This window comes from Watersipora subatra, chromosome 9, assembly GCF_963576615.1.
Source record: "Watersipora subatra chromosome 9, tzWatSuba1.1, whole genome shotgun sequence".
Classification (NCBI taxonomy): Eukaryota; Metazoa; Bryozoa; class Gymnolaemata; order Cheilostomatida; family Watersiporidae; genus Watersipora; species Watersipora subatra.
The window spans coordinates 48,164,992-48,182,061 of record NC_088716.1 but is presented as its reverse complement, the minus strand read 5'-3'; the positions used below and the strand labels follow the sequence as shown (position 1 = coordinate 48,182,061).

The 17,070-nt window shown below is 35.3% G+C and overlaps 1 protein-coding gene across 1 annotated transcript; it reads left to right on the top strand.

Moving 5' to 3' along the window:
• Positions 1-3,269: 3,269 nt before the first annotated feature.
• On the top strand, positions 3,270-16,800 carry LOC137404655 (sulfotransferase 1C2-like). The gene is made up of 8 exons (XM_068090879.1): positions 3,270-3,334; positions 4,239-4,434; positions 6,475-6,675; positions 7,819-7,874; positions 9,501-9,683; positions 10,806-10,967; positions 14,031-14,100; positions 16,532-16,800. Exons 2-8 carry the CDS (start codon positions 4,248-4,250, stop codon positions 16,645-16,647), a joined length of 975 nt encoding a protein of 324 aa, XP_067946980.1. The 5' UTR covers positions 3,270-3,334; positions 4,239-4,247; the 3' UTR covers positions 16,648-16,800.
• The last annotated feature ends 270 nt before the right edge of the window (positions 16,801-17,070 follow it).

Below are 17,070 nucleotides of genomic sequence, written 5' to 3'. Positions count from 1 at the left end.
ATGAATGTAGAAATTTTTAGAACATCGTATCAAGGTATGCCCTCACAAGTTTCCAGACCTGGCCTATATTCACTGCCCTATGATAACTGTATGATACACTCTTATCTACTAAAGTGGTCTCTACGCACAGCCCTGTGCGCTGTAAGAAAACACAGGTCTATAATAATCACATACAACTCTGAATATTCTGTTAGTGAATTTTGTGATAAATGTATGCTGCCAAACTACACATGAGCTATACTAATAAAACATCTCACAACAACGCATTTCTTCTGGTGTAATAACAAAATAACTAAGGGTGCATAACTCCTGAATATAGGAAATAGTAGTCAACCTATCAGAGATGTCTTTAAAGATGTAGTTGCGTCAAAAAAGTCAATTAGGACCCATAAAAGGCTAAAACATCAGCTACAATTTGATGCCATTTTTGTCTTTGTAGACCAACCCTGTCCAGAGATATATGCGTTTGAATGAGGCCCTCTTTTAAAAAGCTCACGTTCCAGCGGGTGCCTATTTCGTGACGTCACAAGCAAGGTATCTGAAACGAAACCACGAGCAATAAATATGAGGTCGATTCGTTAGCCAATCATGCGTGCGAAATTTTTATATAGGCCGTAATAAATGTTATCACTCGCAAAACGCGTTGTCTGTGATCTCGAAGATTCTCCTAATTAGAGAATTCATTCTCATTACGCGTTACAGATTCAACGCGTTTCAACAATTACTAAGCTATACATAGTTTTAAAATGGCTTCAAGTTCGAGCGACCGCTACTCAGAGTTATCTGAGCAACTTTTAGTAAAAGATTAGAGTAGACAGCCTATGGCCAAAGCTGACAGGCGTCAGCAGCGTTTTGCTGCAGAAGAAGACAGAATGGAGGTAAATTAACTTAGAGTCTTCTATACTTGAGTAAATGTAATATTTTTTATAGTCATAAATACATATACTAATTAATAAAATGATAATTCTTTGCTATCTCCAATCATCGTTTCATAGCTTATCTGCCGTTTTACCTAGCTATAATTTTTTTTTCGAATTTTCTTTGGTAAATTAGAGTCATGATTACAAATTATTTTCACTCGTAGGAAGTGGGTAAAATCGATTGATCATTGCAAATCTTTAATTTCCAGAACCAAAGCTTCGAATCGTTGGCTTGGCGTACTTGTGCCTTTATTAAATGTTTATTCGTTTTTAAAATTACACTCGCAATCTATTTAACTCCCAATTTGGAAGCTGTCAATAGATACGCTTTAGAATGACATATATTTATTGCATTTTCTTTACTGATTACAGAATGTTTATGTCATCCCACCAGCCGAAGAAGCTTTGTCAGTGTGGAAACTGCCATAAAGTGGAAAGAGAGACTTGAATGTGTGCTGCATAAGCCATGATGTTTTGTTTGAGTTTGTTGCAGTAGATGAATTTGTCTTATTGTATCAGCTAATACTATCTGAGTGGCCACGACTTGATGAATATTTTTAATAAAACTTTTATGCCGAGATGAAAATATTTTTGCTTGTAAAAATTATATAATAAAATAATATTGTTGAAGATAATGCAAAACATGATTTGCAGAATATTGTAGTGAATCGGATATGGTATATGGGTGTCCGCAGAACTGGAGAATGTGAGTTCAAATCCAGTTTGCAGCAGACTTCTCATCCTTAAAACTCTATCCCTGTCTATATTCTTTTCAAAGAGGTGGCTTGCTTATTTCACTTATCTAGTATTCGGTAAGAATGCTACTAGTAAGAAACTAGTACGTAGGCAATAGGTAATAGGCGACATGTGGGCGGGGCTTATGGGAGGCTGTATATCGTTTGTATGGGTAGCTGCAGAGCTGTGCTGATACAAAGACCGCGTTCTACAAAAGTGACTTGACAGAAATACCGTAGACCAGTAGAATTGGTAGTCGGTACCCAAATTTTTACACAACATTTGGAGAAAGTGAGTAGAACAAATTTTCAATTTTCGTTATTTGAGGCCTTTGAAACATTCATAATGCATCTGTAGCAGGATTTAAAATTTTATTCTAGCCAACATGAGCAAATACAAAATAAGATATATGCCAATAGAGCCGCGTAAGACTAGACTTTTATCGCAAATACCCGATGTGAATACGAGAGATAGAGACAGGTTGCCAAACGCGTGACATCATTTTGGGCAAGTCTGGGCACGTTTTGGTGGCCTGAGCGTTTTTACGGCGATCAGATTTTTTCGGTTTTAATCTTCAAATATCTTGGCAATGCGATCGCGTAACACAACAAACAACATATCAACGGATAGAGAAAAAAAATGCTTTCTTTTAAGATCAACTTAAATTTGACGCAACTACATCTTTAAGGTGTCATCTACTTGTGATTATAAAAATACAGTCTGTTTGATGTACTTTAAGAAACTGTTTATTATAAGGATGCATGAAAAGTAGATAGTTTTTATACTTACAAGGTTGCACAAATAGCTAGAAACCTCGAATACTACAACACTTAACACAACACTAGCTCTTTTTTGCATGTTGCCTTTTATTGTTTCTTTACATATTTACAGAGTTTAGTATTTCAAACAATAAAATAAGGCTTTTGAGAATAGCGATTGAAAAAGATTATAAGTAGTTTTACAAACTGCTACCTCCTGTTATTCTCTTAACAACTACGATACAGTCAGCCATGTGCTAGTATAACATATAACATGATGTCAGTGCTACGACATCAGGAACAACACAAAAAATGGTTAAGTTACTTGGCCGACATGTCATCGATGCGATGACCGCACTCTGTCGATGCCTTATGTTTGTATGAACATATAAATGATAGCAAGAGACCATATTTTATACTTAAGAGTAATGCTGAATAATTTAACCAGTTATTACATTATGTAGTGGAATTATGACGTATAACTCATGCGTATTTTGGCGGCATACACTTATCACAAAGTTCACTGACAGAACATTCAGAGTTGTATGTGATTATTATAGACCTGTGTTTTCTTACAGCACACAGGGCTGTGCGTAGAGACCACCTCTTTAGTAGATAAGAGCGTATCATAAGAGTTATCATAGGGCAGGGAATATATAGGCCAGCTCTACAAACTTGTGAGTTACTTATTTATACATTGATCACTCAAAAGTTGCTATGACACGTCAGTGACTATTTGGGACAAGCACCTGCGTAATGTAGCAGCATATGACTAGCTGATGAAATGATTGCAATATTGAATTGTTTCTAGAACTTTCTTTCTGTTGCATCACTAGTTTTACGTTAAGTCTTGATAAGCGTTTAAAACTGATTACTGACACTCTTTAGTCAACAGCGGTCAGACTAAGTACATCTATCACTGTAAGTAAAGCTAAGAACCGTTTAAATAGGTTTTAAACTTATCTCCGTTGCTTGTAAAATAAGAGCCTCAGCAGCTGGAGCGTGAACCAACAAATATTGCCGTAAGGAATCACATCAGCAGCCTTCAGTAAAGCAGCGGTTTGTTCAATTCAAGCTTGCAGACAGTTTTTTTTAAAGTGTTTTAAAAGGGTTTTGTTCTGGAAACCTGTAACCAGATTTTTAGCTAAGACTTTGTAGCCAAGTTTAGTTTTGAATTAAAAATAGAATTAGCTTCCATTTCATATGATTGGTATATAATGCTATGTTGAACATACTACCTTTGTGCATGGGATCTGTTGTTCCAGTTTAGGTAAGACCCGGCCAAGAAAACTATTTTTAGTTCTCCACAGCATATGGTTGTTTCTTAATTATGTGTGATTATTCTCCTTAAGGCTTGTAGTTACCCGAGTTCACAGGCTTTTATGGTAAAAATAGAGTTCTATGAAAGCGTATCTTCTACTTTCAACCAGCTAATGTCAATGGAATCAAATAATTGGCTGGTTGCAGACAAATAGTTCACAGATTACTACCTGATAAAATTAGGGTCAGCCAGATATAAAAACGCCTAAAGGCATGCAAATGTTTAAAGCTCTGATTTGAAATTGATGTTAAATGAGAGATGTCAACAGAGTTTGCAGTGGGGTATAGTCAACACTTTGATGTAGACATGATTAAGTGGCCTTGGCTATCGAAATGTTAACAGCTTTTCACTTTAAGAACTTGTCTAAAATAAACATCAGATACTACAATACTACTAAAGCATGTTTAAAATATTTACAAGTTACATGTTTGTAAGTTAAGCAGATTTAACTTAACTTTGCTGCAATATGTTCATGAAAAATGTGTTGATCGTTGCTATTCGTAGAGAGAAATCATGGCAGTCTCACCCCTTCATCCTATGTCTGGAGCTGCGACAGGGCAATACTTTGTGAGTGATGATGGCTCTGTAAAGGTCGCTGCTCTTGTTATGAACAAGGATAGTTTTCCGAAAGTACGAAGTGATTTGGAAGAATACAAATGGAATGACTCAGACTTCCTACTAGCAACTTTTTCTAAAAATGGTAAGAATGTCCATTTTACATTTGGAACGACGCTCTAGTTGCGATTATAGTCTAAACACGGAATGCTTGAATCAGACAGAGAGTCATCATAGGCTGACAAATATATTCGTTAATTTATTTCTTTTAACTCTTCCAAACTTTAAAGAATTTTGTTTATTCAACTAAAAAGCAATGTAAGTAAATTTTTGGGAATGGTGTGTGCCATTGCCCTTTTAGCAAAGGTCATGATTTAGAATATCTGATGTGAGGGACTTTGAGATTTGAGGTTGATGTCTAAGTGACACCCGTCAAAATGGAAGTGTTTTTGTTATCAACAGCATTTAAGTGTCATTGTGAGGACCCTTAAGATCTTATGCTATCAGCCTCCTATGTTCTTAAGCTCACAGGCTTTTCACTGCAAACGAACCCGCTCACAGGCTTTTCACTGCAAACGGACCCATATTCATGCATACATTCTACTCGCAACCAGCGAGTAGAATCTTAAGACAAAAGTCGATAGCTTGCATACGGAAAGTTTATAGTTCATATAATATATGATAAAGCCAAGGTCAAGCAGCTATAAATACATGTACAAACATGTCACTATGTCAAAGAATTTAAACTGATGTGTTTACAGAATTTGCACTGAGATGAAACCAGTGTTTGACAACAGGATAGACATGAATAGTTTTGGTTTACAATTGACAGTCTTGTAGTGTACAGCATTTTGCCTTACAGATGAACTTACACAAGATTTTAGTAGATTTTATCAGAGAAGAGAGTACTAGTGTTTTTCTATCATTTACAATTGTTTTTATCGATTGAGGTGATCTGAATGCCAGAATGTTTCAAGATTAAAATCGACAAAACTTGTTCGCGGTTCGAACGCTCCGAAGAAAAATACATGCATAATGACATCACTAGCTGTTATCATTGATAGTTGACATCAGCTATTGCTAATATCTTGCATAGCATGTTGATTTAAAAGCTTCTCGCTAATAGCGTTAAAAACTACAAAATCGCTAAAGCGTGTCAAATAGTTCTAAAAAACGTTTCAGTCCAATTAAACTGATGTACAGTAGACACTTCTACAATGTAAACATCTTATGACCTAACATAAATTTCGCATAACGTCATGAATTTATGCTAAGTTTTTATTTCGCATTATGTAAAAAATTCTATATAACAGAAAGTGTCAAGTCAGTGCAAGTTCTCAAACTCGAGTTAAAGAACAAAAATCTCGTAGTTGTCATTAAAAATACCTGGCCATACTTGCCTCTCTTGCCATACTTGGAGAAAAACGGCACATGCATTCATTTCTATCACATGATATTATATACTAGTACCCTGACAGTTGAGTTCGTCGTGAGAGATTGTCTGGTTGTCAATAAATCTCAGAATAAGTGGCAGCGCAATTATTCAAAACTACTTCAAAGCGGTCGATTGGTACGGGTATTAGAGTGTAGGTATACCAAGCTTAATGTCACGAGTTGAATAAAAAACTATTGCTTGTCTTAACCTCTAACCCTGGCAGCGGATAGACAGGCCATCGCTTATATTTTTATGTTATAGTAAAGATATAGTTTTGTTTCAATTTATTTTTAACATATAAAATATTTCTTGTTAATTTTCAATTGCAAATTAGACCTTGCTGTCTAGAAACAAGTGCAGAAACTGATGTGAATTGACATTGGAAAGGTGTCACTGTATTCCCCTTAACTTATACAGAAATTAACATAAACATGGACCATTAACTGAGTGAAAGAGATAAGAAAAGGAAAAAAGTTGTCAATACAAACCAATAATACTGCAGTTACTGTACAGTCAATAAATTAAAAAGTTAAGTCTAGTTTTTTTCTTCTAAAAGGGCCAAAAAGATGAGTTTGGGAAGATCTTGGAATGGATTAGGCAGTTTAAGTGTATTTTACTGTTCATGTTTGTAGTATAAGATCCATGTAACGTAAACATTTCTGGACTGCATTATTTTTGGTTTTCAACCATCTTACAAAAACTACAAATGACTTACAAATCCAAGTCCATGTCTGTATGTTGTATACTTAGGAACTCACTTCATGTGGGAAGCTATGATGATGTTACTGAAAGGTTCGGCTGATTACATCCAAGGGTCAAAAGCTCTTTTAATGATAGATGCCTCTCCAGTCAGCCTCAGTATTAAACCATTCCCTTCACCACGAGTCCTCAACACTCACTACAGGACTGACGTCCTTCCAGCGGAGTACAGAAAAGCAAAGACTGTTGTAGGTAAGTGGTCTATGATCAATAAATATCAATTATATATTTAGTAATAGTATTTTCACTTTTTTTGCTAACAGCATGTTTTGCATCAAGAGTTTTGGAAAGATCTAGATTGGTTTAATACCTGTAGCTCATGATAGACAGCTCATGACAGACAGCTCTTGACAGATAGCTCATGGCAGACAGCTCATGGCAGACAGCTCTTGACAGATAGCTCATTGCAGACAGCTCATGACAGATAGCTCATGACAGTTAGCTCATGACAGATAGCTCATGACAGATAGCTCATGGCAGATAGCTCATGACAGATAGCTCATGACAGATAGCTCATGATAGATAGATCATGACAGACAGCTTATGACAGATAGCTCATGACAGATCGCTCATGACAGATAGCTCATGACAGATAGCTCATAACAGATAGCTCATGGCAAATAGCTCATGACAGATAGCTCATGATAGGTAGCTCATGACAGATAGCTCATGGCAGATAGCTAATGGCAGATAGCTAATGACAGATAGCTCATGAAAGATAGCTCATGACAGATAGCTCATGACAGATAGCTCGTGGCAGATAGCTGGTGACAGATAGCTCATGATAGATAGCTCATGACAGATAGCTCACGGCAGATAGCTCATGACACATAGCTCAGGGCAAATAGCTCCTGACAGATAGGTTTCAATCACGATTCCATATGAATAGATCTTGCATATTTTCTCAATTTTTGTGTTAACATGTTGTTTTTGTCCATTTTCTGACTACCACTTTACTACAAACATTATTATTTGTTCTCTTTTTTCCATATTTTCTGTTTTTGACATGAAATATTATATAAATATTTATAATAAAACAAGAAATCATAGGATCTTACAAAGGTATGATAAAAAAAACAAATACATAAACAGGGATAGACCGCAATATATTTTAATAGTAGCACAAAATATTGTGAGCTAAAAATGACAAGATTCGACTTTTAAAACTAATTTACTTAATGGAATAAATTTATTTTTATAAATTCTCTACACATGTTGCCAGAAGTTGTCTGCAGATTTGTGTAAGTGCTATAAAAGATGCTACTGGCCATCACCAACATAAATGCTTCACGCTTCCGTAACTAAACATCTTCATTATCACTTTTATGTTTGTAGTGATGAGGAACCCAAAGGACACGTGTGTTTCGTACTACCATCATTACAAGAACATAGTAAGTACCTTGTTGATTGTCATTGTCTAACACCACACTGTTACATTTTAGCAGAGGTAATAGTTCAGTAATAACAATAGTCCCAATTTATCTTGATGTTTAGGGCATCAAAATAAATTGATGCCTCATTGATGGCATCATTTTATCTTGATTATCTTGGCTCTTCTATTCACAAGTGCCATGGCCACAATTATACATTATCTTCAGAATGAAAATTCAAAATAAATTGCATAGCTGTTATATCAAATCAACATGTTGGTATGCAGTTTATAACTTTTCCGGTAACAATAGCGTGTGTAAAAACTGTTTTCTGCACGGCTAAATGTCTAAGATGGTTTATATCCTTTTGGTAGTGATTTCGGAAAATTTATCAAGCACCAGTTGCCTATGTAGTCACTAACCATTACAAAACATCTAGATCTAACAAAAAAACTTTTCCAATTACTTTAAAGGTTGACTTGCAACAAAATTCACATTACAATCAATTGGTATCAAAAGATTCACCATGCCTTACTCTGTTGTTGTGTTGTAGGGGCAAAATATGTGGAAATGTGATTACAAGCTCTTAAAAGCTAAAAAACGAACAGTTAATTGCGGCCACACGAGACCGCCGTAGTTTGGATTCTCTTTCCAAAACGACTCAAACGACTTTTTCCAAAACGACTGTGGGAGATGGTTTCTGTTTACACTTTCATGCAACCTCATTCGTCAAAATATTTTCACAAATATACTTCACGCATTCAATAAAACCATGTCTATTGTTCTTACGCATCTATTTTATCGTCATTGTAATGCTGTCACTTTCAGCACTGATATCTTGTAACTTACCGTGAAAATTCGTTTAATTGCTTAACCTTAGCTCGAAGGAGTACATATCATTGTCTGATAAACATGACGAGCCTGTTGGTCACCTGTGATAATCGAAAGGTGCTGCAGAAATTATTTGCGAAGTATTGGGTCACATGATCAGATTACGATTTGACGATTAGATCAAGCCGAAACAAAACTGTAAAGTAGCGAGCATCTATATTTCATACGGGGTCGTCGGTAAAACCCGAAGTGTTTGTCATAAACTAGTGTTACGACAAGTTTTATATTGAGCCTTTTATTGGCCTTTCAATTCACAACAAAAACGTCACGTGACAAAACAATAACCAAATGTAAGTCAACCTTTAAGTAACATAATACTCCACTACTGGCCGATAGTGACTCAAACCCTTTACACAAGCTAATACTCGAACAGTTTATGAAGTTTTTTAGGAGTTGGAGACTGCTACATTTTTAGCATAACTAATCATTCATTACTATCAAATAGTGTCAAATGATCTATATGTTGCAGGTAACTTCAGCGGTTGTTAATTTAACTATATATCATTTTCAGTATAAATTTTTAAAAATAAAAAGGTTAACAATAGAAGAAACTTTTATTGTGTCAGTTTTACAACCAATTTATTTGTAACGAGTTTCACTCATGCCATAATAATGTCTGTGAGAAAATAAAAAGTTGTCCTCTGATGCAAATCATTGCAGTTTTCACCAAAAATTTATAAACCAGAAATGGTCTATTTTATCACTTCCTATTGAAAAATGTTTTAATTCTAGAAACATATACTTCTCTTTTTACAGCCAGTAACAGTGTCAGACGGCGAGCTAAATCCTTTTGAAAACATAACATTCGCTCAGTTTGTGGAGTTGTTTCTCCATGAAAAGGAAATTTTCTATGGGAGATACTTTGACTACATAGAATATATGTGGTCTCTCAGAGATGAGCCTAACATACTTCTCGTTTTCTATGAGGACTTGAAAATGGTAAGTGGTAGATAAGGTAAAATGGTTGATAGATGTTGATCACCTATTATTCATTGTAGGTATGCATTCAGTTTAGCTTCATAATTAAATAATACCTGTCTTAACTTAAACCTTAAAACCCTTGAAGTATGAATAAAAGTATGTGAAAGTCAGCCAAGTTTACTCCCCCACTTGTGCATGACTCATCACCCAGAAAGGTGTCAAATTAACAGTGTTTAAAATAGGTCATAATTTCATGTATTTTACTACGCTATGTATTTTACATATCATACATATTATACATATTATACATATCGTACATATTGTACATATTATACGTGTCGTACATATCATACATATTATACATATTGTATTTATCGTACATATTGTACATATTATACATATAAATTTATTAAGTTTTAAGTGACAAAATACTAATCAGCATTTGCAGAAATGCTCAAACGAACACTCTTATAACCCTATTATGCCAAGTATGTCAGTCAAGACAGCTAAAAGAGCTAACTTTGATACAAGAGTTCAGCTTGCTACTTATTGTATAGACCTTATATTAATATTCCTATTTCTGTTGTTTTCACTATTATTACTATTATTAATACAACATTGTTGTTATTATATATCCAACACTGCTACATGTAGATAACATGTGAAGTAATGCTGCATAATAAGCATTTAATCTTGTTTTACTAACAATCTTTAATGTGAAGTCGCTCCCTACTACAGGCAACATATTTGTTACTTATGTTAAAACCATCAATCAAATCCAACAATCAATCAAAATTAATGAATTAAGATTCGTTTCCTAAAAATTTAAGTGATGATTTTGCGATGCAGTAGTTTGCAGACATAATAATTTTGAGCGACAGCAAATGTACATTGTTCTTTTTTATGAGAAATGTGTAGCTAAAGCCTTTAGGTGCTGATTGCAATAATATAAACTGACAACTAAATAAAAAACTTATTTAATATCAACTAGAAGTTACTTATCAACCGCTTGTCACATTGTCGGACTAATGAAGTTTTAGGTAACTTTGCTAAAAAATCAAGACTAGCTAAATATGCATCATAATTAGAACCTGTTTTTTCCTTGTAATTTTTGACTAATTTAATGTTCAATTTTTGCAGAACCCTCTGGATACCATCCAAAAAGTGAATGAGTTCATGGGTACCAACAGATCACCAGAACTGGTCACAGAGATAGCTGAAGCTGTAAGCTTTGATAAGATGAAAGTAGGAAAGACAACAGCAACTCCGTCTAAAGAATCTATGGAGATGCTAAAATCAATAGTAATATAAAAAGTTAAATTATGTAGAAGTAACAGCTAATAGAAACTAGTTTTGTATGAGATTACTTGAAGTTAGTGTGGGTCCACACTAGTTTTTAATCACATAGCCAACTAATAGAGTTTGAGAAGGGGAGCATGTCACCTTCACAACTACTAAAGTTCTGCAGTCTTTTACGGTGACTTCCTAACAATTTAGTTTTAAAAGAAATCGTACTTTGCACGAATGCCTAACATCTACTCACACAAGTGATACGCATCATCACTATTTTTATCATCAACATCTTCATCATCATCATCATCATCATCATCATCAGAAATCCATCAAGGCGAAGATTATTGTTCTATCGGTTATGGTATTCGGAGCATAGCTCTCAAGACTGGCTGATCTCCAGCAGTTTGTTTCCAAGTGTCTTGCTTTATGTTTCACCACTTTTAATTTTTTTGTACTAGATCCAAAGTGAAGGTCGTTTTCAAATCTTAGATTTCGAGCAAATCTGTCTGTAGAAAAACCAATGAGATAGCTTGCCTGATTCTTTCCTAAGGACATTGTCGGTGCGTCTTAGGTTCTTCTATATCCCATCTATTCTTCTAAACAGATCTCTTTATATGTGACTTGGTCGATCTATGATATTTTTATCATATTTCTTCTTTATCATGCAAGCACAAAGTTTCTTCATCTGAGTTTATGTCATGTCCATGGTTATGCTTTATGTGAGAGGGCAGGGAGAGCAACAGCTTGATTGACTTCACCTTTGACTTTTGATGACCCCTGGTGATTTTTTCAGTCTCTCTCTCATTTTAGTACAAGATGCATCAGCCTTCTTCATACAAAAAATGAGCTCACTGTTTAGCTGGTGCTGTCAAAAGGTATGACCCCAATACATACAGAGTTTCCAGACTGTAATATACTCTCCTTCTGTATGTGGGTAACAGCAAGTGTTCACATAACTCTGAGGTTTTTAACTGATTGAAAGAGGCCTCTGTTTTTCTAATGTTAATATTTGAGGTAAAATTTTCCGCAGCAAAGACAAATCTGTGAGTTGGTTTTGCAAGCTTCTGGAGTCATGGGCAATCAGCACACCATCCAAAGCAAATAGTATTTCTCTTATGATTTTCTGGCATGTTTCTCTACAAGCCTTCAAATGTGCAACATTGAACAAGTCTACATTATGTCTAGTTTGAATACAAAAACATTGCATGTTGTTTTAGAGACCACTTCCAAAATAGCCAAAAGATAGAGCAAGAAAAGCATAAATGCTAGAACATATCTTTGTTTTCCGCCATTTACTAACTCAACCTCTTTGGAATTGTTCCCTCTCTGTGGTGCAAATGCTTTCCTGCCTCCGTGCAGTGATCATTGGTGCAATGAAATTATTGATTCAATTGACAGTATATCAGAGAGTATCATTCTAGCAATGGAGAGCAAAGATATACTTTCATAAATATTCTATATATTAAATATTGACACTATATATTGACATCTCTCAAGTCCTGAGGCACATTCTCATCTGACCAAACCTTGAAAATCAGCTGATGTAAGTTTACTATTATCTCTGCCCAGTTTATTTTCAGATTTCTGGCAGGATACCACATTTTCATGAAGTCTTGCATTTGTTGTGTTACATCTATCATATCTACTATCTCTTTTATGTCTGGAGCCTAGACAAAGATGTGGCCTTAGGTCGTTCTTCAATGGTGTCAAATTCTCACTCATTAATCTTGAGAAATTGAGAAGTTAATCAAGATGATCAGCAAATTACTTCAGGATCGATGATTTATTTTTTTGTATTATAGGACTGGTATCATGGTAGTGTTGGATTTAGAGAACTGTAAGCTGGGTAGTCACAACTTACAGCTCTAGGTTGAGATCCAACTTTTGCATTGAAGTCACCAGCGACTACCATTTTATTTTTTTGAGACTTTAAAAAGAACTTCTCACAGTTAGCTGTAAAATTCTTCCTTGTTCTCCTCCAGATTCATCGTTGTTGGTGCAATTCACTTAGAATTGTAGCAAAAATATATTGGGGCAAATATATTGTCAGTATTCTATGACTAATAAGTGAAGAATCTTCCTCTATTTACCGAACTAGTAAGTTTTTGATAGCAAAGCCAACTCAGAATTCTCGTCATTCTTGTTCCTTTTTGCTATTAAAAAAAGCGTATATCCGTGATGCACTAAGTATGTATAACACCGTTGACAAGCCTCATTATTAGGAGTCTCTCTGCGCTATATACATGTACATGTATACTCAGTTTCTTCACAATGTGAGGTGTTTGTCACTCAGGTCTACTTCCTCCAGCTCTATCAAACAGAGCTCTCATGCTCATTTCTGCAAGATTAATTTGTTCCTGCATCCTAACTTACTTTTAGCTGCAGTATGGAATGGGAAATGATCAGTGTGAACACTGTTTGTTTGAGCAGGCATAGTGTGTTCGTCTTCTAATCATATTTGCCAAAGAGCTGCATGCAATAGCTGTCTCTAATTTGGTTTGAAGTATGTAAACCTAGTTCTTACTCTCTTATATTCACTCTCTCAGCATACAATAGACTATAGTATAGCAGGCAAGGTAGGCTTTAGTGGTTGATCAGAGGATCATTTTTTCCATTTCTTTTGCAAGGTTATCACACCTTCTTTTTGAAGTGGTCTACTTCAGACCTTGAGATTGATACTATATTGGTTCAGTCAGAATAGACAGATTACCCACCGTACCTAATTAAATTCAATGGGTTGCCCTCTAACTTGCTGGCATCTCCACCGGAGACAGGTTGTACTGAGCTGTACATTTGCCGGTAGATACATTCGCCGGTACATTTGCGTTGCACCTGACCTGTCCGGCAACAGCAGCTGTTTAATATAGCAAAAAGGCTTTCCATAGTACTTACTATCATACATGACGGCTTATTTCTGTTGAAATACTGTTTTAGTCCTTTTTTGTTTCTAGTGACAGTATTTTACCTCAACGACACTGTACTGACAAATCTATGTTGACAACAAGCTAGATCATTTTCTGTATATTTTGATGTCTACAGCATTTCTATAAGCTTGCTTGTTTTTTGTTTAAGGTTGGACCAGAACACCTTGAAGAGAATCATACAAAACTCAAAAAAGCAACTGTACAAATTTACAGAAAAGGTAATATACGATTAATGGTCTGTTACTGATTCTAAATTCCCATAAACTGAACCTCATAACATTGCGGGTTATATAGTCTTAAGTGTACGATACAATAAAGTGTTGTTCCTTTAGTATTTGACAATTGGTGTTTCGGTGCATCACCGTAGTTAGTGAAATTACTTTCTTGAGTTTAGAATTGTTACATTGTAAGCTATCTAATGATAACTTAAAGGTTGACTTGCAACACAATTCGCATTACAGTCATTTGGTATCAAAAGATTCACCATGTTTTACTCTGCTATTTTGTAGGTGCAAAATATGTGGAAATGTGATTACCAGCTCTCAAAAGCTCAAAAACAAACAGTTAATCGCCGCCATCACGAGACTGCCATAGATTAGAATCTCTTTCCAAAACGGCTCAAATGAGACGTAATTGTACAATATGGCTTCTGTTTACACTTTCACGCAACCTCATTCGTCGAAATATTTTCACAAATATACTTCACGCATTCAATAAAACCATGTCTATTGTTCTTACGTGTCTATTTTATCATCATTGTAATGCTGTCACTTTTAGCACTGATATCTTATGACCTACCGTGAAAATTTGTTTAATATTTTAATCTTCGCTCGAAAGAGTACATATCATTGTCTGGTAAACATGAGGAGCCTGTTGGTCACCTGTGAAAATCGAATAATGCTGCAGAAATTATTTGTAAAGTATGGGTCACATGATCAGATTACGACTAGACGATTGGACCAAGCCGAAACAAAACTGTTAAGTAGCGAGCATCTATATTTGATACGGGGTCTTCGGTAAAACCCAAAGTGTTTGTCATAAACAAGTGCTACAAGAAGTTTTATATTGAGCCTTTTATTGACCTTTCAATTCACGTGAGAACATCACGTGAAAAAACAATAACCAAATGTAATGACTTCGTCAGAGAAATAAACTGATTCCAATCTACGGCAGCTTTTCGTTTTTGAGCTTTTAAGAGCTTGTAATCACATTTCAACATACTTTGCACCTACAACATAGCAGAGTAAGACATGGTGAATCTTATGATACCAAATAACTGTAATGTAAACTTTATTGCAAGTCAACCTTTAACAATACATATTAGACTACAACTTATTGATATAATGAGAGTATTCACAAGAATGTGCAAAATCAACAATTAATTACATTTTAGATAAAATTCAACTTAAGCCTGTCATTATACCCTGCCAGATCTAAAAGGTGATGACTACATGGTGCTAGTGGTCAATGTACTGATTGGTGTCAATTGTTTATTAAACTTTGAATAGCAAGGAATTTATAAATTAGCCTGTTCATGACATTTTTAAGCCGAGCAAAATAAGAATTATTCAAAGATTCTACTGAAATAATATTTAAATGTTTGTGTTAATTCTCAAGCAGTTGTAAGTTTTGCTGACATTTAGCTTGTTCCACTAGTGGTATAAAATAGTTGTGTGTGTGTGCGATCGTGTGTGTGCGATCGTGCGTGTGCGATCGTGCGTGTGCGATCGTGTGTGTGCGATCGTGCGTGTGCGATCGTGCGTGTGCGATCGTGCGTGTGCGATCGTGCGTGTGCGATCGTGCGTGTGCGATCGTGCGTGTGCGATCGTGCGTGTGCGATCGTGCGTGTGCGATCGTGCGTGTGCGATCGTGCGTGTGCGATCGTGCGTGTGCGATCGTGTGTGTGTGTGCGATCGTGTGTGTGCGTGTGATCGTGTGTGTGTGTGTGCGTGCGTGTGCGTGTGGGTGCGTGCGCGCGTGCGCGCGTGTGTTTGTGTGTGTTTCCATTAATCAGCTTTGTACATAAGCTGATTAATGGAAACTAATAAATGGATAATTAATGGAAACTCTATCCTGCCTGATTTATTGTAAGGTTCTATGGTATGTAATCTATCGTAAGTTTCTATGGTATCTGATCTATTGTAAAGTTCTATGGTAACTGAGCTATTGTAAGGTTCTCCCTTCATACAGTTAGAGTACAGAGAAGGGTGTAACAATAACTAACCATTAGAATTGAGGGCAGAAGTAGTGGAATAAAACCATGTTGGTAAAATCTTATTGGAAATAGAAGTGACGCCTACATTTATACTTGAATACATTTTTTTTACAATCTATAAAGTTTTGCAATAAATTAAATCATTTATTACTGGAATGGCAGATATCAATAATAATGAAGTTAGGCTTAAACCTTTATTTGTTGCATAAAGATAATATAATAAGACTAGTAGAGTTCTATTATCTTTATCTTTGCATATTGACCTGTTAGGCATTGTCAAGTTTGAGTCACTTAAGTTGTAAAAAACATTTTAAACTTTACCCACTCATTATCAGCCATAGTTTCTTGAAAGCATCAAATAATCTGTTATAAATCTTTCCAGACTACATTTGTATGTTATTATTATGCCATTACATAGCGTATGCATTTTATAGGCGTCATTGGAGACTGGAAAAATCATTTCACTGTCGCGCAGAATGAAATGTTTGACGACTTTCTGGCAGACTGGGAAGGTGGTAAAGATATACCATTTGTGTACACCCAGGAATAAATTGTTTGCCAAACACAATTTACTATCAACTAGATGATGCAGTTGTTTACTTCCATACTAAAACAGTTGCATAAAGGTAGAATTTCTTGCTTTAAAAATCTATATTGTTGTTTTTTTTCAAATACTATACATTATTTTGATCTATTTTGGTACTTCCTGGAAAATTCATCAAATACCTTTATATAAAATATGCGCAGTTATGATTTTAATTCTATAAATTTATATATTATTTACCATATATTATGCTTATTGTGAAATTTCAATGTTATTGTGGACTTGTAATACAATTAAACCACCAATTGATAGCAAGGTTATTGAATGCACTGGAGTATACACTTGATTGTTAACAGTGAGCGATTAACTTTGTACTACAGACCACAGATTGTATCGTCTGATGACAACAGAGAGTATATTGTAAACTAC